General features: G+C 42.7%; 1 protein-coding gene across 1 annotated transcript in view; it reads left to right on the top strand.

The window, feature by feature from the left end:
- LOC311047444 (cadherin-13-like) overlaps positions 1 to 3,374 on the top strand; it is a 249,065-nt gene extending 245,691 nt beyond the window's left edge. The window contains exons 13-14 of the mRNA XM_084060172.1: positions 696 to 914; positions 3,318 to 3,374. Of these exons, the coding sequence (XP_083916298.1) occupies positions 696 to 914; positions 3,318 to 3,325 (227 nt within the window). The 3' untranslated portion in view covers positions 3,326 to 3,374. The remainder of the gene's footprint in view (positions 1 to 695; positions 915 to 3,317) is intronic.
- The last annotated feature ends 22,952 nt before the right edge of the window (positions 3,375 to 26,326 follow it).

Below are 26,326 nucleotides of genomic sequence, written 5' to 3'. Positions count from 1 at the left end.
ATGAAGAGCGCTTGTTTTCCCTTCAAGCTCCGCCCAAAGCCCCTCAGACACTTGCCCTCCCACGCGGGCGGTGCTTAGAAGCCCCGCACGACTGGGGCCGGCTTGTAAGGAAAACAAGCGCTCCCCTTCCATCGTTCAGCTACAGAATATGCTGGATCACTGTATAAATAAATAACACACCAGTGATTGATATAGTAGATTAGAGTAGATTTGACTATAATCTAGTCACGTCTGCTAAACGAAAACCAGCCAATCAGATCAAAGAATGGGACTAGCCGTTTTGAATGACCATTCTATGCCTTTCTATTCATGTGGGTGTATGAGACACGTTGTGAGCTTGCAGGTCTGCTACTTGAACATTTTCAAAATATTTTGCCCATACTGATATGCCCAAAATAGGAACGCCAGGTTCCAAGTGGTTAAGTCTGTCTGTGGGTTTTGTAAGTACTGTATTTAACCAATGAAAAGTGAGAGCTTCTGACTAAAACTAATAACATTGGATCCATTGGAACACAGGTCCTTTTTTTCTATTTCCTGAACAATAACAGTTTTGGACATACAAGGTTTCCACCCAACAGCTTCAATATAAAGAACAACAGGCTGGCCTAGCTGGCTGCTGAGAGAGGAGAACAAATATCATTATTGTATATTGTACAGTGTTTAAACCAGTTCACTTCCCTCTTCTTCATCCACAGCCACACACTCACAAATCCTGCTGCTGCACAGTTTGAAGAAAGACAACTACCAGCTTCCGCTGCTCATCACTGACTCGGGAGTGCCGCCTTTATCCAACAACACAGAGGTCAAAGTTCAGGTGTGCGTCTGTAAGAAGAACAAGATGCACTGCAGCTCTGCCTGGTCGCACAGAGCCAGCCTTCTAGTTCTGCTTGTGACAGTCCTGCAGCTCTCACTCTGTAAGTAACAAGTAGCCTCTCTGTGTGTGTGTGTGTGTGTGTGTGTGTGTGTGTGTGTGTGTGTGTGTGTGTGTGTGTGTGTGTGTGTGTGTGTGTGTGTGTGTGTGTGTGTGTGTGTGTGTGTGTGTGTGTGTGTGTGTGTGTGCGTGCGCGCCCGCAATGCATTAATCATAATCATTAATCTTATAGAAAACAAAGGGAGAGATAGCTATAAATAACTAGATAGATCTAAAAGTTCATTGAGGCCCAGGGGAGACAGTGTGTTACACTGAATTCACCTGGTTTTGTGTTATCCATTTCAGACATAATCATCTCCTCTAGGACTTCTGGTAACCTTTTCGATGCCCCAAAAATGAAGTATCTCAGTCAGCTGAGTGTCTGTACTTTGTTGTACCCTCTGAAAGTGGGTACTGGTGGGTGCCGGGTGACACAGGTCTCTAGCTGTTGACGCTCTGTGCTGGGGGACAGATACACTGTGACTGATCATCACAGTGTATCATCGGCTGATAGAGAGGGAGACAGCTGACCTCTGACCCTGTTGGAGAGACAGATGATGCCAGTGGGAGCAGTGTGATGTGAGAGGAGAGAAGATCACATGATAGAACTGATCTGTATTCCTTCTCCGCGTGATGGGTGTGCACACAGTCTCTCTCTCTCTCTCTCTCTCTCTCTCTCTCTCTCTCTATATATATATATATATATATTATATATATATTTTTTTTTATTAGTGAGGAGTGAGGACGTAGCACCTCCATCATACTACTCCTGTTCAACATTCCGTTCCAGCCCGTAGAGTACATGCGTGCGTGCGTGTGTGCGTGCATGCATGTCAAGTAGGCGTGTGCGTGCATGCATGAATCTATTTTTTTGCATGGCAATACAAAACGTGAAATAGTGGCAGAGCTCAGTGTAAGAAAGAGAAGAGTGGAGATATTTTAGATATAGACCGTAACTAACAGATGCGTTGTTCTGAATGAACAGCACGGTTTCACACCTTTGTGATTTTTTTGTTTGTGAGTTTGTGTACGAGTGAAGAACAGATTGAGTTGTTGAAAGTTATGTTAGCTGCAACATTTCCTGCCTCACCACAACACAGGGAATGATCTTATCAAACAGTCCTCTGTTGACCCCCCCCCCCCCCCCCCTCCTCTCTCTCTCTCTCTCTCTTGCCTATTCTGTTTTTCTCTCTTTCTGACACTCTCCGTCTCACTCCCTTTCTTTCTCTCCCACACTCTGTCTCTCATTCTCTTTTCATGTGTCCCTGACCTGAGTTCACAGACTGTGTCTGCCAGAGAGCTGAGGGGAATTGATTTTGACAATGTTTTTTCTTTTTCATGTAAAGATGTTTAGCTGCAGGAGGCCACAACTTGCTCTCCTCTTCACAGACCTTTGTGAGAGGTGAAATAGGGCTGCCAGTGTCTCGTTAGATTGATCAAAAGCAAAACAACATAACAAAAACAATATCTGAGGCATGAGTGCCTTCAAGTGTATGTCAACTTGAATGGGGGGGGGGGGCTGTTGTTGTGAAACATTATCAATATCCATATGGAAACAGCGTGGCTTTATGTGGTCAGCCTGTGATGTCAGCCCCCCCTCTATCTCTCTCTCTCTCTCTCTCTCTCTCTCTCTCTCTCTCTCTCTCTCTCTCTCTCTCTCTCTCTCTCTCGCTCTCTTTCTTCTCACCAATCTCACATCATTCTTATTAATAGGAAATAGGACTGGAAAAATCCAGTCCTTGAAAAATGGTTAGTCATCTATTTATTTGCAAGGCAAATTGTCTGGTGCCTCCAATGCAATAGGCTACTGTACTGTATATGGGTAATCTGGCCTCAGATCATTTACTTATTTATTATCCTGGTAGCTCAGTCGGTAGAGCTCTTGACCAAAAGGACATGGGTTTGATCCCGGGCAGCGTCAACTCAGCTAACGAAGTAGGTACTGGGCGCTGATAGTAGGTGTTGCGCTCCACCACAGCAATCCATCTCCCAGTGGTCTAGTGCATTGTGAAATGAGGATAGATACCCGTGCTCTGGCTGATACCGACAATAAGCCTCTCCGACCTACCTTACGTGAGTGATCTGTTGAATTCAGATGGATTATGATTGCAAGCACTGTGCGCACATTGCAATCCACTCTTCAAAATTGAGAGTGTATTTCTTTTAAGGATGACTGTTTAGCTGCTATTGTCCGAGGTTGACCAAGGATGCCCAATCATAACGTGCGTGCGTACTTGCGTGTGTGCGTGCATGTGTGCGTGTCATGTCCTACTGCATCAATGATTCATTGACGATGTCCAACATCACCTGGCCTGGATAATTGATTGTAAATGCTGTCTTTGTCATGTTTCTCTGCAATGTATGTGTATTAATCCTCTCTTCTCTTCTCCTCTCCTCTTTCCCCCAGGTCTGTAGAATCTGCCGAAACCTCCTGTAGATTTTTCAGCAACACAGAAAAGCAGCGACCCCCCCCACCCCCCCCCCCCCAACCGCCAGCCCAGCAGCACTACTGTCATATAACACTTCTCTCTCTCTCTCCTCTCCTCATATGTCCTTCATCATTTTATTCATCTTTAATCCCCCGTTCCCCTGGAGCTCACATTGAGCCCTTTTTCCATCTTCCTCCTTCCCCAACACTTCATCCCTCTCTTCTGTACTCTTCCTCCTGTGCTCTGCCCTATCTCTTCCTCACGCTTTTCACCGTATTCCGTTTTGTGGCTACACCGGCACCTTAGCAGAAAAAAAACAAAAAAATATGAGTGTGTTTTGTTATCAAAGTGATATTGGTGACAAAAAGACACTTGGTGCACAGTAAAATAAAAATCCTGAGTATTAATTTAACTCTGAGAGTGTAAACGTGGACCCGTAAGGGTCAAATAGAGCCACAATCGTTAAATAGTGTTCTGACCATGATCTTCATCTCTTGGTTCCTTCCAATGCTGATCTGATCCGTCCTTCACTGTGGTCCATATCTTTCTGTACCTCTTCTATTGTTTGATCTTTCTAGTTCAATTAATCCATTGTTGTTCTGTTTCACTGGGCTTGATCATTGACAGTACCCCCCCCCCCTTGCCTAGACTCTCTCTATCTGTCTGTCTTTATCGGTGGGCCTGGAAACACTGCGAAGGCTGAGCTACTGTCCTGATTGGAGAGAAGCACTGACTTTTTTTGATGTATTTGTTTATTTTATTTATTTTTGGTCACAGATGACTTTGTTTGATCTTGTTTCCTTCTTTTAAGAAGAGAGAATAAAGCCTGTTTCAATGTGTGCAGTGGTTGTGGTCTTTTAGGACAAGGTGGTAGCCATAAGCCTTCAACAGTGGGACTTTCTTTTTTCAATTTGCTCTTGTTTTTACTTGCATTAGTTGTCATGGAGTGGAACACGGTATTATCTTTATAGTAATGGTGTGAATCTTTAAAAAAAAAAAAGTGCACTATTATATCAATATTTTATTTTTTACCATTGTATACACATACAGTATGGATTAACTTATGTACTTTAATTGCAAGTGCTTCATTTTCACCCACCCACTGAATAATGTAAAGGAAAAGAGGCAACCTTTTTTGTGAATTTTAGGCACTATTTCTAATGCTGTTGATGTGTTGACTATTTTTATTGTACCTTTTCTGGAGAATCTGTGATTGGTTGCTAAATTAATCAGGACTCTTAATTTGCAGACTGCCAGACTGCATTTATCTGACCCCCTACCACCCCACCCCCCCCCACCCCCCCAACGCCCATTAAAAGTCACAAAACGATGTTCAAGACGTTCGTTGATGAAGTGGTGGATAGTTTTGCTCTTTTTCTCTTGCGCTCATGAAAATAGTGTGTGTGGATTTGTATGGGAGACCCCAAAAGGAAAAAGATGACCTTTTGAATGAGTTATGTCTGTCTTTTGCACTAATTTAATAAAGGCGTTACTGTAAATTCCCACAGTAGTGCTGTGCTGTCTGTGTAGTCGACTGATTAACTGTGACATGGAATGGTCATTTGTCCATGATTCCATCTGTATGCAAACGAAACAAAATACCTGATGTCCTTCTATAGTGGCTTCCTCAATCAATCAATCAATCAATCAATCAGAGCAACCATGCCACATACATCCCATGACAAAATCTCCAGGGACACATGATTCACTTTCCATGAACGAGGAGCTGCAATGTCTTCCAAGATTCCGTAGCATCTGAGATCTTGAGGGCTGTCAAAGGGTGATGATGATGATTTTAAATGCTGAGCACCTGATAATAGGCTGTCTAGTAGTTACAGTTTGGGTCATCACTCATCGATGCTTGTTTATAGGTCAGTAAATAGTGCAACCAAGATGGGATTTTAGCAGTTCTATTCAGAAAAAGCTTACAATTACAGCCCATTAAGAACATTACAGGTGTAAAACAGTGGGTTGTTTTTGTACAAGCTCCATCGTTTTGTTATTTCCATAAGAGAAAGGTAGGAAGAAGAAGAAGAAGAAGGGGGGGGGCGCAAGGGGGAGGGGCGCAATAAAAAATAAAATAAATGATCTACATTACACATGGTACCATATTTACACATGGTATCCGGTTTCTTGGAATCCGTCGAACCATCCGTTCAGAGATGGATTGTTTTTTCCTGACAGTGTACAACACACTCAAGCAAAGTAGACATTATTGTCTACAAACTCTCTCTCCTTACAAAACCCATTCCAGGAAGTTGTGATAATTGTCTGAAATATTGTCTGAATTGTTTTTCTTAATAAAAAGATACACTAGGCACATCAATTTAGCTGAGTAATGATAGTCCCGTGCAATTTTAGTTTAGCCAACATTTGAAGTTTGTGACTTCATGAGCTGCATAAACGCTTGTTTTGGAGGACAGGAGGTCCCCCCCGTGTGTGTTATTAAAAACAAAACCCCATCCACCGATTGAACATTTCAATTTAACTTCCTAATTAGCGCAGCAACTTTTACAGCCTTGCCAGCATGGAGGAAATCTTCACAGCTCTCTCTCTTACACTGTCTCTGGAGATGATGCCAACAGCAACCACGCTATCCCACAATAATGATACAAATATCCTCCAACTGCCATATCCCACTCAGCCATTCCCTCCTAGACGATCATTTAGCATCAATTAACACAGGATCCTTGTCTGTAGCGGCCACTGACTCTACAAGGTTAAGTAACACCCTGCACCTCTGATGAACATTGAATGAACCGTTGACAGATATTGGTGGTAATTAGGGATATATTTAACCTGATCTAAAATATTACTACAACGTGTCCCCCATTCTGTCATTTACTACATCTCATCTTTTATGATAATGTGTCATCAAAGCCAGCGATTTGCAATGTCAAGGATCAGTAAGGGACATCAGAATTAAAAGTGCATTTCTCCAATAAACTGTTCTGTATTATAACAACATGGCTTGACATAGAAGTACTATTTTAAAATAGGTCCCCTTCATTCCTGGAAGAGTTGTTTCTTAGTTCTCTCTCACACTGCAGTTATTTACCACCAATTTAATTGTTTTTTTGTTTCCATTTGCTTCGTTCTTTTTTAGGTGAGATGTTTTTCTTTTAGTCCTGTGTATAATTGAATTAGCACAGGGACCTATACTTGTCACAAATATCTTTGATGCCTCTGTGGTGCAGGAGAGATAAACCCAAGGTTGTTGGTTGTAAATAAATGAGGATAAGTAATTACATTATAAACAGTTAGGAAAATGAATGCATGTTTTCATTAACCAATGCTTTTTCACCATGCAGAAAGTGTGCACACATTCACACAACACACTCACTCACTCACTCACTCACTTTCTCTCTCTATCTGTCAGTAATGTCGGTATCATGGGCAGTATCATTGTCAGTATCATGTCAGTATCATATCATGGTCAGTATCATGGTCATTATCATATCATGGTCAGTATCATGATACTGACATGATTACCTCCTTTACAGTCGCGATGTTTGTGTAAGGGATGTAGTATTTTGGGGTATTGTGTAAGTCAGCAAAAAATGTTGCCCTGTCCCTATAAGTTGTGGAGCGTGTGGTGAAGGCCACTTGTGTCCTCTGCAATTTCCTGCTCTGGGACTGTGATAGAGAGGATGTCCCCCGCACTGTGACTGCCAGTAGTCACCAAATGCAGTGCAGAGCATCCCCAGGGCAGGGTTGGCAGCAATAATGCCTCCAGAGGAACAGTTGCAGTGAGAGAGACCTTTCAACAGCTTACGTATCTCCAGAAGGCCTTTGCGTGACAGCATTCTGTCTGTGTCCTACAACCACCCCCAAAAACTCATTAGTAAAATATTGGAACAGAAACAAGTATAACTTGATTGAAATATTTGGATTGAAAAGTGAAAACAGATTCATACATCCGGCGCGCCATGGAGAAGGCACGCGCTGGTACGAGCTCCGCAACACCGCAACGTCTTTCCCTCTTTTTAGTATTTTTTAGCCTTTTCTTTTTCTCCTACACCGTCGGGTGCCTAAGGAGTTATGATAGACAAGCACTTATGGACATCAGAAAAGCGATTGCACATAGAATTTCGGACTTTTTTACTGAAAAACCTCCACCCGGCTGGGTGGGGGGAGGGGATCCCTTTGTCCCTGGAACAACAACAACGCAGAAGCGACGCAAACGCAAACGGCGACCCGGCCGTCGCGGAAGGAGAGCAGGCGTCCTCGTTAAAACAACAAAACGTGGATATAAACCTGCACTGCCTTCAATCCTGCTAGCGAACGTTAGATCTCTGTGTGAATCTAGAACAGTGACCACGATGGACGACTTACTGGCGCGCGTTAAGTATAACACCGAGACGAGGAATACGTGCTGTGTTGTGCTAACGGAAACATGGCTAACGGAGCTAGCATCTGATTCTTCCATCACTCCTCCTGGCTTCACCGCGTATAGGAAAGACAGAGACGCTGTACTGAGCGGTAAGCAACGTGGAGGGGGAGTTTGTGCCCTTATCAACAACAACTGGTGCAAAGATGTTAAAATCCTAGATAGCCACTGTTCACCAGACCTAGAACATTTAATCATAGCCTGTCGTCCCTTCTACCTACCACGTGACTTCAGCATTGTGATTGTAGCCGTTGTTTACATTCATCCTGGAGCTAACAAGGACACAGCCATGAGGGAATTACACCAGGCTATCAGTGCACAAGAAAATCGTCACCCGGACTGCGCAGCCATCTGCCTAGGCGACTTTAACAGGACAGACCTAAAAAAGGTATTTCCCAAATTCCACCAGCACGTCACCTGCAGTACCCGTGGTGACAATATTCTTGACCACTGCTACACGCCCTTCAAGGATGGATACAAAGCCCTCCGCCGCCCACCGCTAGGAAGCTCTGACCACCACGCCATCCAGCTGCTACCTGCCTACAAACAGAGGTTAAAAAGGGAGCCGGTCGCTGAGAAGGAAATCCGAATCTGGTCCGAGGACACAGACGCTATGCTACAATCCTGTTTCTACCAGACTGACTGGGGGATGTTTAAGAACGCCGCTGGGAATAACATCAACGAACTCTCAGACTCAGTCACTGGCTTTATCAGTAAGTGCATAGACGACATAGTCCCAAAAAAGACAGTTCGGATCTATCCTAATCAGAAACCATGGATGAACAGCGAAGTACGTGTACACATGCACGCACGGGATGCTGGTTTCAAATCTGCCATCAGGAAAGCGAAAAAGGCCTACACTGAAAAGATGCAAGACCAACTCAGCAATGGCAACATCAGGAGCACGTGGCAGGCGGTACACACCTTGACAGACTGCAAAACAAGAACCAGAAGCGAGGTGAACCCGCCTGCCTCCCTCCCCAACGAACTGAACACTTTCTATGGCCGGTTTGAGATCAGCTCCAACCGCGGCAGCCAAGCGGGGGCATCAGCAACACCAGCAGAGGAGAACCCTCTAATCATCTCGGAGAGAGAAGTGCGTACAGCCTTTGCACGGGTCAACATCCACAAGGCAGCCGGACCTGATGGAATCCCAGGCCGGGTCCTTAAGGCATGTGCAGACCAGCTGGCGGGTGTCTTCGCTGACATCTTTAACCTCTCCCTCTCCCAGGCTGTGGTCCCTGCAGGGTTCAAAATGTCAACCATTGTGCCCATTCCCAAAAAGGCCAGAGTGACATGCCTGAATGACTGGAGACCTGTCGCTCTCATCCCGATCGTCAGCAAGTGCTTCGAGAAACTGGTGAGGGAATACATCAGCTCCACGCTACCTGCCTCGCTGGATCCGTGGCAGTATGCATACCGCAAAAACAGATCCACCGACGACGCTATTGCCATGGCTCTCCACACCGTCCTCTCGCACATGGACAACAAGCTGCTGAAGGACAAATATGTACGTATGCTGTTCGTGGACTACAGCTCAGCATTCAACACCATTGTCCCAGCAATACTTGACAAAAAGCTCAGAGACCTAGGGCTACACCCAAGCATGTGCGACTGGATACAGGACTTCCTGTCCAACCGACATCAGGTGGTGAGAATGGGCAGCATCACATCTGACCCCCTGACCCTCAACACCGGAGCACTCCAGGGATGCGTGCTGAGCCCTCTCCTCTACTCCCTGTACACGTATGACTGCATAGCCACACATGTCTCCAACACCATCATAAAGTACGCGGACGACACGACAGTGATAGGCCGAATCGTAAACAACGACGAGTCTGACTACAGAGATGAGATCAACTCACTGGCGCTCTGGTGCCGGGAGAACAACCTCGCTCTCAACGTCGACAAGACCAAAGAACTGATCGTGGACTTCAGGAGGCCGCGGAGAGACCATGCGCCCATCCTCATCGACGGTGCTGCAGTGGAAAGGGTCAGCGAGTTCAAGTTCCTCGGAGTACACATCGAGGAGGACCTTAAATGGGAGACGCACACCACACACGTGAAGAAAAAGGCTCAGCAGAGACTGTACTGGCTTCGCCGCCTGAATAAGCTTGGAGTAGGACAGCGCATCCTCAAGCTGTACTACAACAGTTCGGTTGAAGGCGTCCTAACAGGCTGCATCACGGCCTGGTACGGGAACTGCACTGCCCGAGAGAAGATCAACCTACAGCGAGTAGTGCGATCGGCAGAGCGAATAATGGAAAGCGACCTCCCAGCGCTTCAGGATCTGTACAAGAAGCGGTGCGTGGTCAAAGCCAAGCGCATCATCAAGGACAAGTACCACCCTAGTCACAGACTGTTCAGAACCCTACAACGACCGCGACCGGGCAAGGGGACCTATCGCAGTATCAAGAGTTCCACCACCAGGTTCTGGAATAGTTTTAACCCGGCTGCTGTCAGAATGCTGAATGAAGCATGAGCCCTTTCCAGCAGCCTGACAACAGGCAGTACTGCCCAGCTGGTTGCAGACTTTTCTGGCTCTTCCTGAACACACCTGTGGATTATTATTATACCAGGAAATTATGAGGAATCATACCAGCGGAAAAAAACCCTTTAAGTGTTCAGTTTGTGACAAAAGCTTTAGTCAAAATGCTAATCTTAAGAAACACATGTTGATACACACAGGAGAAAGGGCTTTAATTGTACTCTTTGTGGCAAAAGCTTTAGTCAATGCTAAAGATTACTTTTTGTTGCTCTCCTTCATGGAGCTACTTGCGGATTACACCAGGGTCAGTCCACCCATAGGTGAACACGCACTGACCCTCTGCACCTTAATCCCCATGTATAACGCACAAACTTTTTTTGATTTTTTATTATTGCGCTCTTTTTCTCTCTAAGCACCTTAGCGTCTATAAGTATATCATGCACAGTATACATACATTGCTGCTATGCTCAGGCACCTTAGTTTGTCTCTTATCTCAGGTACTTTGTAAATATGTAGATAACTTGTTTTTGGCCTTCTATTGTTTTCTGTTGATCTCCTTCCCACTTAACCCCCTACCCCTCTTCTTTTTCTCTCTCCCCACTCTTCTTTCTACGGAATTTAACGTTGCGATGGGAGTGTTGTACAAAAACGAATTTCACCCACTTTTTTACCTTGTAAACCTGTGATGTGACAATAAACCTGATTCTGATTCTGATTCTGATTCTGATACTGTATATGGGTCAGTGACAAAATGGGGTTGGCAAGATGACACCTTTAAAAAAATTGAAAATACAATTGAACCATTGAACAATGAAAATGATAGAATTTGTCTGAAGGTGTAACCACAATATATATATTTTATCCACTTGAAGTGAATGCAAGTGTTATTTTTTGTAACTTTATTTTAAAATATCAAATGAAAATAGATTTTACCAGCATTATCTCTAGATGTATTTTTGTTTAATTGAGCGGGACATAATGCTGAGAAAATCTCTGTTTTCTAAATAATAAAATTAAGAAATACAAAATAAATAAAAATAAAAATACCAATTGACACAACCCAGTTACACCACTTGACAATGTTGCTTCTCTCTCTCTCTCTCTCTCTCTCTCTCTCTCTCTCTCTCTCTCTCTCTCTCTCTCTCTCTCTCTACATCTCCCTAATGGCTGGTGAGGCTAGGTTGTCAAACCTCTGCAGAGAGGGCACCAGGCTCATATACATTTTGTTTCAACATCATCAGTTTGTCTCTTCAACGCTGACAATACATGTTCCCTGTATTGTGTGAAGGGCTGCTGTGTGTTCTTCCTCTTGTGTGAACGATTGGCTGGTCTCCTGGGCCCCCATAGATGTCCTTGGAGGAGACAATGGAGATTGCTGTATCCTCAGTGGGATGTGCTGAGGGGAGTGAAGGGTCCTCTGCTGAGGGTTGTGCTGATGGAACAGCTTTTCAACCTGAAAAAAAAAAACATTGTATTTTAAGTTAACCTTAGTTAAGTGGAGAATATCCCAGCAGTAATACAATACAAGTATATTTTAAAAATATGTTTACTAGCTTGCTACATCATGTCAGTATCATGTCAATATCATGGTCAGTATCATGGTCAGTATCATGGTCACCTCTCTTTGGGGAGAAAAATGTTTTGTCTCTCTCCAGCTTCCTCTCCTTCAAAAACATCTCTCTGAGATGCTTCCTTTTTTGGCAGTCCTTGGGTTGCATAGGATTAAATATAAATGTATTATTTAATATACAATTGGATAACGTTCTATTATTAACACATTCAGTTTTAGGAAAACATACTGACAGCCAATGGTACTTTACGATAAGTTAACAAAGCGTGCAAGCTTAGCATAATCCTACAAGATAATACAATGAATGATTCTCATCTAAAACGGCAATGTCACTCCATGCTTTCTCCTTCTCATTATAGTTGTGGTAAACTTTCAACATGAGGTCATAAATGACCGGCTGGTCAGAGACCCAGCTAGAATCAACCTCTCTTCTGCCATGTTTGTTGATCTTACAAAGGGGAAGGGAGGGTAGTGTGATAACAGCTTTCGACTTAGTCACACCTCTTCCTCCATTTTGATTGGTTGGCTGAAAACAGCACTCCTCTCCAAAAGTTGAACTACTTGATGGGCCTAGGGCGATCGGCCAAACAACTGTGGAGTGCTCAGGGCGCTCCACCAAACAATGCTGGATGCCGAGAGCTCTAAAACACGACACGCGGCACTGCAAAAAGGAGGGCTCCTAACATGTCGCCTCCATATTAATGCATGGCAGAAGGCAGCTGTTTTTTCACCACCCACAACTGGCCTACTGGGAGTGGGCATGCAAAGTTTAATGGCGATCGGTTCAACGGTGCCGGAGATTAGCTGTTCAAGAAGAAAGAAGTCACCTTTAGTAAAACATTAATCATAAGCACAACTTCTCACTATTCCAGTATCCTGTCATAATCAAAACCAAGCACACAAAACTGTTAACCTATACATTACAAATACACATGCCAGACACAATGATGTATAGCCCTGTGCAGGACTGTTTTCTTAATCCCACTCCCATGGGTTTATGACCATTACCGCTTGCTTGTACCCAAAGCAACGTTTAAACCGCCTACCGCCTACTCCTGCGAGGTTAATGTCGTGGGACCCAAATACAAACACAGACACAAAATGAGAGAGCGAGAGAGGCAGCATTTCACCATTTCAGCACCATGGACAGAGACTGGTCAGTATTAATAGAGATACATTCCTGTCGGTAATACAGTGAAATTAAAGGAGTATTGCACCCATTTTCCACCTTGTCTTCATATATTTGGTCCTCCCTAATGCTCATTATAAGATTTCTCTGCGTCTGATGTGGGTTGCGGACTGTTGAGAAACCCTACTCACCAATGACATCATTGGTTTCCTCCAATGATGTTTCTCTGCTGTCTCTACAGCAAAGTCTGTACCTTTTGTTTAAATCAGCCTCATGGTGGCGCTATAACAGGCCGATTCGCGTTTTTACCAATGACTGGACTGATCAGCATGAAACTTTACACACACACACAGAATGTATTTTCTGGCACCTGTAGCCTCATCTTTCATGTGATATGACCACTGCATTGCTCCACTGCTACATGCATGGTGCTGCACCCATCACCACTAATGTGTTTATCAGCAGGACAGATGGACGGCAGGGAAGCATATTCTACAGAGAGAGCAAGACAGAGAGAGAGAGAGAGAGAGAGAGAGAGAGAGAGAGAGAGAGAGAGAGAGAGAGAGAGAGAGAGAGAGAGAGAGAGAGAGGGGGGGGGGGGTCAGTGCCTCGCTGTCAGTCATTTTAAGTGACAGGAGTTGATAAGCCACATCATGGTCTTGTTATGAGGGGCTGTATGGTGAAATAGACCACTAAGACATGATGTGACATTAGAGGACTGGAGAGGAAGAAGAGGAGTAGAGAGGGACACACAGAGGAGGAAGGCTGAAGGGGAATGATGGCAGCTATTTGGCATGGCAGGGTCATCATGTTGGCATTGAGAGAATGGAGAGGGTGAACTGAAAAGAGACAAACTGAGAGGTAGAGAGATGAAAGGACATCTTGTGTCCATAATCCATCTCTTTGCTGTGGTAACAATAATAGCTGCTAGTTGAAGAACATCCAATCAAATTCACTTGGTAATATGTCAGATACACTGCCAAAGCTCAATAGTAGCTCACTATCCCAGAATGAAACAGCGTACATGAGACACCAGTAATTATAGATAATATAACTACAGCTGGGCTTGGCAGTTACAATTCATCAGGACAAAAATCCATCTTCAACCCTTGGGCAAACCTATCAACCTTCCAGATGACAGAACTACCATGGGATTTGAAATAATCTGTTTCTTGTTCCCCAGTCTCATGAACATGATTAGAACCTCACTATAAAAACAATGAATCACTTTGGAGTCCCGGTCCCCTGAAGAAGAAGTATGGGCTCAATTTAGTGCCAATATTATTTTGTACTTGTAAAAAGATTTTGTATTTCTAAACAAATTTTGTATTTGTAAAAAAAACTATTTGTATTCGTAAAAATAATTTGTACTCGTAAAAAAATATGTTTGTATTCGTAAATAAAAGATTTGTATTTGTGATAAAAAGATTTGGGTAGCACTTTACAATAATGACCCGTTATAAAGCATTTATAAACGTTTATAAGTAGTTTGTAAACTATTAACAAATCATTAACAACCTGTTTGTTGACATTCGTAAATGATTACTAAAACCTTTATAACTACAGTTACAAATCATTTGTAAAGTATTAGTAAGTAGTGAACTATTCATGAATAAGCCATTTATATACATCTGTAAAAGATTATTAAATCATTTGTAACGACCCATTCTAAAGCATTTATAAACGTTTATAAGCAGTTTGTAGACTATTAACAAATCATTAACAACCTGTTTATTGACATTTGTAAATGATTACTAAAACCTTTATAACTACGGTTACAAATCATTTATAAAGGTATTAGTAACTATTCATGAATAAGCCATGTATAATACATCTGTAAATGATTATTAAATCATTTGTAACTGATGTTACATAATATATACAAGCTATTGGTAGCTTGTTCATGTTTAACATATGCTTTGTTAAACATTCCTAAAGTATCGATAAATCCTTAGTACATGTTATTATGTGCCCTATAGTAAAGTGAAGACAGTTCATCATTTACAACTGTCTGTTAATGTGTTTGTTCATGTTTAACATGCTTTGTAAAACATTCCTAAAATATCTATAAATCCTTTGTACATGTTATTATGTGCCCTACAGTAAAGTGAAGACAGTTCATCATTTATGACTGTCTGTTAATGTGGACTTTCTCCTTACCTGGCTTTCATGAATGCAGACACCAAACAATTACTAGAATTATCATTCATGTTAAGCAAATGATGCGTAAGACATTCGTAAAGAGTATGTAAACCATTTGTGGTGTTAGGGACCAAAAAAGTCACTACAAAGTACTACCAATCAACTCTAAATTGCCTGAAACGTACTCCTAACAGGTTTTTGGGGGGACGATTTTGGCCTCCACACTTAGTGATTATTTCGGATTTAACTTTCGTTTCGGTGGTGACCAACTTTCGTTTCGGTAGTTTGATTACAAAATGTAAGTTGTGTAAAAAATAATCTGACTATACTAAGTTGTTATTTGTTTGTTTAAGTCAGGCTATACTCTACTCAGAGTCATAAGTTTACAAAATGTACTAAAGTACAGTGAACGTCTGTGCGGTTTGTCTTCATCACTGAAAATAACGTACATGTAAACTGACGTCATGTGCAGTTGGGGTGAAGAAACACAACCATTTCACTCCTAATAATACCTATTTGATTTGACATCCTGACTTGCTGCTGTAGCTGAGGCTTGAACCTGTTACCTGCGGCTCACTAGTCAGTGACTCTATCCATTCGCCTACAGCTGTTTCCTTGGAATCTGCGGTTCTGAAACGTTTTGTTGTCAACCCCCCAAATTGACATGTATTTGGGCAGTGGACCCCAATGTGAAAAGATGTAGTGTCAGGGCCCCCCATGAAAAAGATTTATATTTATAGTTATTTGTCTTGTTTGTTGTTCAAGTCAAAGCACCAGGAAGGCTGTACTTGTCAGCCATCTGTTAGCTCAATGGGTTGAGACGCAGTATTCATGATCCAGAGGCCATGAGTTCAAATCCCATTGATGTCTTTCCTATGATTCTTTCCTTTGCAGACTGGCTTCCAGAAGATCAACTGAAAAGTACCAGGAAGGCTATATTTGCCATCCAACTGTTAGCTCAATGGGTTGAGACGCAGTATACATGATCCAGAGGCCATGAGTTCAAATCCCATTGATGTCTTTCCTATGATTCTTTCCTTTGCAGACTGGCTTCCAGAAGATCAACTGAAAAGTACCAGGAAGGCTGTACTTGTCAGCCATCTGTTAGCTCAATGGGTTGAGACGCAGTATTCATGATCCAGAGGCCATGAGTTTAAATCCCATTGATGTCTTTCCTATGATTCTTTCCTTTGCAGACTGGCTTCCAGAAGATCAAGTGAAAAGTACCAGGAAGGCTGTACTTGTCAGCCATCTGTTAGCTCAATGGGTTGAGACGCAGTATACATGATCCAGAGGCCATGAGTTCAAATCCCATTGATGTCTTTCCTATGATTCTTTCCTTTGCAGACTGGCTTCCAGAAGATCAACTGAAAACTACCAGGAAGGCTGTAATTGTCAGCCATCTGTTAACTCAATGGGTTGAGACGCAGTATACATGATCCAGAGGCCATGAGTTCAAATCCCACTGGTGTCTTTACTGTGATGCTTCCCTTTGCAGACTAACTTCTAGAAAAACAAGTTAAAACCACCAGAAAACCTGTAACTCTCAGCCAACAGCATAGCTCAACTGGTAGAGCGTCTGTCCAATAACATGACTTGACTTGACTTGAGTGGGTTTGATTCCCACTCGAGTCAAGTGTCCCCGGTAACTTGGGGCAACGGATACATTGACTGATATCCTTAGTGATGCTTCCCTTTGCAGACTAACTTCTAGAAAAAACAAGTTAAAACCACCAAGAAACCTGTAACTCTCAGCCAACAGCATAGCTCAACTGGTAGAGCGTCTGTCCAATAACATGACTTGACTTGAGTGGGTTCGATTCCCACTTGAGTCAAGTGTCACTCGAGTTACAGGTTTCCTGGTGGTTTTAACTTGTTTTTCTAGAAGTTAGTCTGCAAAGGGAAGCATCACTAAGGATATCAGTCAATTTATCCGTTGCCTCAAGTTACCAGGGACACTTGACTCGAGTGGGAATCGAACCCACTTGAGTCAAGTCAATGTTTTTCTAGAAGTTATTCTGCAAAGGGAAGCATCACGAAGGATATCAGTCAATTTATCCGTTGCCCCAAGTTACCGGGGACACTTGACTCGAGTGGGAATCGAACCCACTCAAGTCAAGTCATGTTATTGGACAGACGCTCTACCAGTTGAGCTATGCTGTTGGCTGAGAGTTACAGGTTTCCTGGTGGTTTTAACTTGTTTTTCTAGAAGTTATTCTGCAAAGGGAAGCATCACGAAGGATATCAGTCAATTTATCCGTTGCCCCAAGTTACCGGGGACACATGACTCGGAGTGGGAATCGAACCCACTCAAGGAAAGACATCAATGGGATTTGAACTCATGGCCTCTGGATCATGTATACTGCGTCTCAACCCATTGAGCTAACAGTTGGATGACAAATATAGCCTTCCTGGTAGTTTTCAGTTGATCTTCTGGAAGCCAGTCTGCAAAGGAAAGAATCATAGGAAAGACATCAATGGGATTTGAACTCATGGCCTCTGGATCATGAATACTGCGTCTCAACCCATTGAGCTAACAGATGGCTGACAAGTACAGCCTTCCTGGTGCTTTGACTTGAACAACAAACAAGACAAATAACTTTTAAAAAAAATGTGTTAAAGCATAAATATAAATCTTTTTCATGGGGGGCCCTGACACTACATCTTTTCACATTGGGGTCCACTGCCCAAATACATGTCAATTTGGGGGGTTGACAACAAAAAGTTTCAGAACCACAGATTCCAAGGAAACAGCTGTAGGTGAATGGATAGAGTCACTGACTAGTGAGCCGCAGGTAACAGGTTCAAGCCTCAGCTACAGCAGCAAGTCGGATGTCAAATCAAATAGGTATTATTAGGAGTGAAATGGTTGTGTTTCTTCACCCCAACTGCACATGACAGCAGTTTTATATCAGTTTACATGTACGTTATTTTCAGTGATGAAGACAAACCGCACAGACGTTCACTGTACTTTAGTACATTTTGTAAACTTATGACTCTGAGTAGAGTAAAATATCTATAAATCCTTAGTACATGTTATTATGTGCCCTATAGTAAAGTGAAGACAGTTCATCATTTACAACTGTCTGTTAATGTGACTTTCTCCTTACCTGTTGCAAACTACCTGGCTTTCATGAATGCAGATGCCAAACAATTACTAGAATTATCTTTCATGTTTAATATATGATTCGTAAGACATTCGTAAAGAGTGTGTTGACCATTTGCTAACGTTATCATGGGCCTTGTTGTAAAGTGAAGACTATGCATTATTATTTCATGTTTAACAGTGATTAGTAAAACATGTGACATCAAAAAGTGGCAAAAGTAACGTTATATAGTATACAAGTATACAACAATTTATTAAGATATAAAATGTAGCAACTCTTGGCCACAGCACACACACTGACATTTAAACAAAGAAATTAATCACAACAGAATCACAGAGTAGCAGCTTGGAGCCTCTGCAGTCACCACCTCCCAGTGCAAGTTAGCTTTAGCTGCTAAGCTAAACTGCTAAGCATGGAGGACATTACTAGCCTACACATCAAAACAAACATTGTGGATACAAACAGCCACCATCAAAATACCCCCTAGTCATAATGCTACTTCATGTGTGTAAGATTAGCCATTTTATGTTACCTCGATCACCTGCAACAAGACAGTTAAAACACATAAAACATGAATTAGACATATTTCTGTCCAGTCTGCAACTGCATCACTGTTCACTTCCTCCCTAGTAGGCTACTGCAGGTGTAATGCAGGTAATCAGTGTGTTGCCAGATTTTGCAAAATAAACAAAGCGGACAGGTCTATGAAAACAAGCCCAAAAGAAGCAACTAGGCTCAGGCTCATGATAACGTCTGCAAATGGTTTACATACTCTTTACGAATGTCTTACGCATCATTTGCTTAACATGAATGATAATTCTAGTAATTGTTTGGTGTCTGCATTCATGAAAGCCAGGTAGTTTGCAACAGGTAAGGAGAAAGTCCACATTAACAGACAGTCATAAATGATGAACTGTCTTCACTTTACTGTAGGGCACATAATAACATGTACAAAGGATTTATAGATATTTTAGGAATGTTTTACAAAGCATGTTAAACATGAACAAACACATTAACAGACAGTTGTAAATGATGAACTGTCTTCACTTTACTATAGGGCACATAATAACATGTACTAAGGATTCATAGATACTTTAGGAATGTTTAACAAAGCATATGTTAAACATGAACAAGCTACCAATAGCTTGTATATATTATGTAACATCAGTTACAAATGATTTAATAATCATTTACAGATGTATTATACATGGCTTATTCATGCCGTTATAGGTTGTCTAGTTATATGTTTTCCAATCTTATTCTGGTTTATACATTTGAGAGGATCATCCCATAAACCGAACATTGGACGGAGACTTCCTGCTATGCTGGTGGATTTTCAGCATCTCTGGGATTGAGCTGTGAGTCATGCAAATACTCAACCAGCAGTTCTCTTTTCTACTTGAATCATAACACTAATAGACTCAACAAGCTGATCTCTTCCATACTTGATGAAACATAAAGGCTCAACAAGTAGTTCTCTTCCATACTTCATGAATCATAACACAAAGACTCACCCAGCAGTTCTCTTTTCTGCTTGATGAATCATAGCAGCTAAAGTAGAACACTCCTCTCTGTAACTCTCTCTTCATCTCTCCTTTTCTCTTACTGTTTCCTTCAATCTGTCTCCTTTCTTCATTTGTCTTCCTTTCATTCAGTTTCAACTGTCATTTACCTGGCTGGTATTCTATATTGTTCCCTGTTAGAATTCACAACCTGACGAGACACCAAGAGGTGGTGTTTTCACAGAATGCCAGCAGGAGATTCTTCTAAAAAGACTGTTTTGGAAAAGTTGTCTGTCTGAATATTTAAGCGAATAATTAATATTGTGAAAGCACTGCTTTGACGATATCAGAGACCCAAACACGCACGCGCGCACGCACGCGCGCACGCACGCACGCACGCACGCACGCACGCACGCACGCACGCACGCACGCACGCACGCACGCACACACACACACACACACACACACACACACACACACACACACACAGCCACCCCTTTATGGTCATCATGTGTGAGGTCAGAGATGATTCATGGGCAGGTCTGATGCAGTTGTGGAGGTCGATGGGATAAAGGATTTATATGAGAGGTCTTATCTCCTTCAAACACTTGTTTTTGGGCTCCTCTACTGTGAGAAATGAGAAGAGAAATGAGAACATTAACCAGGACACAACCCTGCCCAGCCCTCTGGGCTGGAAAATGTCCCATCTCACAAGCCTTGACACCCCAATGCATCATGGGAGGGCTTCAGGGAGAGGTTTGGTTGTGGTGGTGGTGGTGGTGCGGGTTACAGTATGTCACAAACCCTGACAACAGCTACGGGCGTTTCCATTAAGACGCCCACAACTCAACATTACAGCCACTCCTGTGCTTCTCCTTGGATACCCATTGACAAAAATGTAGTAAAATGATTGCGCATGACTGGATACAGGACACTTGGATTCAGAGTCATGCCTTCCTCCTGTAATGTCTCCTCACTTTTAGGGGAGGCCATAGTTGAAAGGGTAGCGAGGCCGCCTGGGAAACAGAGGGTCCTCCCCGGTTCAGCCCCCAGACTCAGTCCATATGTCAAAGTGTTCCTGAGCAAGAGACTTAACCCCTAACTGCGACCCAGGCGCTGTATTAATAGCGTCCATGCTCCTAATGGTTAGGATAGCTCTAATAACGTACGTCCCTATCCAATCTTTAGCTATCAAATAATAGAGGTTTCATGTGCAGTTTGTTAACCTAACCGCACACAATGCAGTATTCTGTGGCAAAGCCACACTATACAGGCTGCTTGTGGACACCGTCACCACACATGTGAACTAGTGTGGTAACGGTCTATATGTCTCCTTTGACAACATGGAAATAGAGGTCTTTATAAATACTTACGTAATATAACGACTAAAGTGATCAACAAGAAACATGTCAGGTCAGTCCTATAAGTAAAAAAAATAAGTTGTGTGTGAAACTTAACACCTACGTATTTTGCATCACATCGTGATAAATGGTAAATGAACCACTGAAAAGAGATAAAAAATCACACCCTGTGTGAAGGTAGCGGCGCCTTTGATACATTTTGTCATCGATATGTGTTTATAATGTGTTTATAGCCATGTGTCACGTGAAGCTTGACCAATCACTTTGTTGACGGGTCTGACCAATCAGAACGTTGGCGGGTCTGACCAATCAGAACGTTGACGGGTCTGACCAATCAGAACGTTGACGGGGCTGACCAATCAGAACGTTGACGGTGAACACGGACAAAGTCAGGTATAGAGCGGCTAGCGCCGCTAAAAACTAAGCTATGAGTGCACAAAATAATAAGATAGACTTGGCTTAATAATCACTAGAGCAATAATCATGTTGTTGCAATAACTCATGCTTAATAGAAATGCTGCTTTATAAATGACGAGGCAGTGATGGTAAAGCTAACATTTATCTGTCCTCTGCAGGGCTCCTCTCACCACTGGGGTTGTTAACTGTCACATGTTTAACAGACTGCATCCATCTGTTTTACGTTAGTGCTGCATCCATGCTCCTCTGCTCTGACTGCAGGAACACCTCCTCTCATCTCTCACCAATGCACAATGTACACAGTAGGATACTGAAGAGTTATTTTGAAAATTCTAAAAGTCAATCTAGCACTAGAAATGCTATCACAGTGAGACCTTGTAGAAATCTTAATAAGAATCTGCTGCCATATAGGGATCATTTGTGAAGACATGATATGCATGTTCATTCAGCATCATGCATTGTATTCCTTGAGCACAAAAAAGCACTCATGAAGATGATTTCTATGTATGTTCCATTCAACTTGATATGTCTTTCACTCTATAGTATACTTTATCAGTTCTAGGCTTTTATGAAGGCTATTTTATGGTTTGATGCTTCTAAAGAATCTCTGTCTGTCTGTCTGTCTGTCTGTCTGTCTGTCTGTCTGTCTCTGCATGCGTGCGTGCGTGCGTGCGTGCGTGCGTGCGTGCGTGCGTGCGTGCGTGCGTGCGTGCGTGCGTGCGTGCGTGCGTGCGTGCTTGCGTGCGTGCATGCAAATGGAATGGGCCATATTCCTGTCTGCTCTCTTTTGTATTGGTTTACATAGGCCTACAGTACATGTAGCACTCTAATTGATTTGACCTGAGGCAGGCAGGGGGACACAAAACGATTAATGACTGAACACCTCAGCCTCTTTTTTAATTATCATTATCAACTAGAATGATCCTTTCCGGTGCAGATGAACACAGCTCATTGAACAGAAACACGAGGGATTAATGGCTGCATCTCATTTGCATGTATAGCGTACATCACCTGCTTAGTTAGAAACATTCCTTATATGGTTTGGTCCAAAAGGTTACATGAATTGAGACAACACAGAAAGGTAGTGTTGAAGGTCTTTAGCAAACAGAAAATGTCTGCACAGCTGCACAGCTTTATCAGATACCCTGGCCTACACAGCCAATTAATCAACTCGATATTTACTACCCATTTGAGCAAGGTACCTACAGTACAGTAATAGGATGTATCCTATCGATGGCCAAAACGCAAAACCTCCTATCTGAAAAATGTTAATTGTTGGGAAAATGAAAAAGAAAACTACAAAATGTTGTATTTTTTTTGCACAATGCTATTTTTTTATGAAACCCATCACATAATACACCGTTTCTGGATGTCTGGACTATATTACATTATTATATGTTAATTACACTGATTTCATATTGCAAATGCAGATAGGAGGTTTTTCCCCACTTTTCCTGGATAATTCTGCAGATAGGAGCTTTTGCATTCAATGTAAAGTGATTGCTTAACTACATAATGACAAATAGTACTAGCTGCAAATACATACATTTACAGCTGCAAACAGTTGCATCAGTGGTGTGGTCTAGTTTTTTTGTTGTTGAGGTATACGATAATCATTCCCTGCACGAAATGCGCGTGGTTGTGGGTATACGTTAGTGCGTTTTCAATGGATGGAATGCTTAGTAGACTGTATACGCCTTCTTCCAAAAAAATCTGCACTGTATACAGCGTGACACGGTAGAACACACCACTGAGTTTCATTGAATGCTTTTTTATTTTATTCAAAAACAAAACAAAGTTTGCAGGGCAATGCTCACAACAAGAATCAAAAATGAAAGTGCTTACAAATAAAATGTACAAAAAGGACAACAGGAATACAATTAGGTGGACTAGAAAACAACTGGCCCAGGCACCCCTCGACATAATCCCCCCTATACCCTCTACCCCCAACTCCACCACCTGAAATACCCCCCACTCCCACAACCCCCATTCCCCCCAACCAGCACACCACACCCCCAAAACCCTCATGCCCTCCAACTCCCCTAACTCATACAACTGGATCACCAACCTTGTGTCCAGTGTGGATAGTGGAATAGTATGTAAGATCATTGAATGTCTTAAAGAGCTATAAGCAAGGAGGAAAGACGGATGCCTTGACTTCTACCCCCCAATTCTACCACCTGCAATACTCCCCCACTCCCACAAACCCCATACCCCCCAACTGCCATCCCACACCTCTCAACCCCCATAACTCAAAACCCCATCCCACCCCATACCCTCATACCCCCAAATCCCATCCAATCCATTACCCCCACTCCCAGAACCCTCGGTCCCCATGCCCCCAACCAACACACCACAACCCCCAAACTCCACCCACCCAAGCCCTCATGCACCCCCCACCCCATAACACCCCAACCGCCACCCCACACCTCCCACACCCCATAAGTCCAAACCCCATCCCATCCCCATACCCTCATACCCCCCAACCGACACAACACAATATTCTCATAGGGTTGTTGGCTGCCACGGTGTTCACGTGTGATTTTGATCTGCATTTAATAAAAAATCACAACATGGATGTTCACAGCAAAGCAGCAATGACAACCTCTAACCACAAGTTCAAAATGTTCAACGCCAAAACCTCCTATCTATACCTAAAAATGACCTCCTATCTACATAGATGCACATAGGAGGTTTTTACCTAGAAACAGTTAGGCTTACAAATTAATAAATAATGGTTTTTTTAATGCTCATTTTGAGATCAAGACATTCTACAGTACTGTAACAAGTATTACCAATCACATTTTTGATCAACTCACACTCTTGGTGTTATAAAAGTTTCACCACCTGACACTAATCATTAGCAATCAACAAGGCAATGCAATTAACTTGACAGTTACTAACAAATACTTAAATAGTAAGGTTGGAAGACACTTTTTTATTTTGAAAATAATTGATTAGTACAAACTGAAAGACATTTAGATGGTCTATATAACACAGAATTCTAAAGTTTCAGCTCTGTCTGCTGCTCAACTAGTTCTGGTGCAGATAAGAGGTTTTGCGCTTCAACATTTTAGCACTAATTGGCACTGAACAAGATAGGAGGTTTTAGTCAAATTACTTTTCTGACAAAATGAGGGGCGGGACTATCTTGCAGACAGACTGAGCATGTGCAGCATAGCCTATAGTCCTCATCCACAGTGAAATCTGAAAATCATGAAATTTGCACTTAGGAGGTTTTGCGTTTTGGCCATCGCTATGCTTTCTGTAAAATCTTTAGCAGCCATATTTCCTAAAAATCTGTCGAGGAAGCTTCCTTGCAAATGACAAAGACAAAGACATGTTGACTCGACCGGTAACTATCTTGTTTGTACCAAATGTACCAAAATGAAATACACTACAGCTTTGAAATACAATTGTTGACTAGCAGTATGCCCCAGCTATTCCCTAATTTGCCTCCTGGCTATACACATGAAAAGGAAAATCATCAATCAAACAAGAATTTAAAACACCTCAGCATTACATGTTTTACTTTCAACTGTACCATGCTATAATGTTCAACATTAAGTGGACTCAACACTCATTGAACGCTTCATGTGCTCAGGGAATCAAGCTGTTCTGCAAGTGTCCTTTGCCTCCCTCTGTAAAGGTACTTTCAAGCAGCTCTCCCACAGGAGCACACACAGGGAGAGACACTGAACAGGTGTTTCTGTCAAGAGTTTGTCACAAATAGTGTCTGACAGAGGTGTCACTCACAAGCAGCTCCTGATTTATCAAACACTCTGCAGGCAGATGGTGCGCCACATAAACAAACACACACACACGCGCACGCGCACACACACACACACACACACACACACACACACACACACACACACACACACACACACACACACACACACACACACACACACACACACACACACAGCATATGCATGCCGACTCCAGATACGCACTGCACTCGTTGACCCTCCAGCTGGAGAGGATCAGGGCTGTGGGACTCCTGCAGTCTCAGTGGTGTCTAAACACATTGAAGACTGACAACGTCTTAATGAGTCTCAACTGCACTCCCTGACAGTAAGTTGTCCACACTCACTCTGGGCTGTAGTTATGTCTGTGGGGAATAAAACAAAACTACAAGGTTTACACAGATTGAATGCAGATTGTTTTGTTTTTTATGTTTTTTCCCCCCCATGTCTCTGTTCAAGGCTCTGACAGCTTGGGGAAAACAAATCTCCCTGAGCCTTGAGCCCTGAGCTTTGAGACATCTCAGGCACTTGCTATTCCGCATCGTCCCAAACAGTCCATTACTTGGGTGGTGTCCTTCATAATAATTTTTGCCCTGCTCAATACCTGCTGTTGCATGTGTCCAAGATGCATGGTCTTACTCTGGACATCATTTCCAAGAAGTGTACTTTGAAAAGTATAGCATGCATCTCTGTTTCTCTCTTTGCGCTCCTCACGTCCGCTGAAAGATGCACACCAGTTAGTTGCACATTCACTTAAGCTGTGCCAACTCTTTGTGCCGGATGGAAGATAACCCTAACCCTATAAGAGTCTAAATATGTCCCAATAATTTCACCCATTAGACCAAATTGGTTTGATCTGATCAACATGCCATTCTAACAGCTACACTCTCACTATAGTTAGGCAACAAATCAAAATATTACAAGGGGAGTCTGGGTGGCGCACGGGTCGTCCTGCACACCACTGTTGAGACTGGGGTTTGATTCGTCCATGGTAGCTCCATCCAACGTCCAAGCATTCAAGGCCAAATTTAGGACACTCATGGATGGACTGCGCAAAGTGGCATCGTGAGGCCTACATAAGCAACGTTTTTTGTTGTGTGTGTCGTCAGACCAGAGATCTGGTCAGCTTATA

Source organism: Gymnoscopelus microlampas (genome assembly GCF_963454915.1).
Source record: "Gymnoscopelus microlampas genome assembly, chromosome: 6".
NCBI classification, from domain to species: Eukaryota; Metazoa; Chordata; class Actinopteri; order Myctophiformes; family Myctophidae; genus Gymnoscopelus; species Gymnoscopelus microlampas.
Note: the sequence above shows the minus strand (reverse complement) of the source record. Positions and strands in the feature narration are given on the sequence as shown.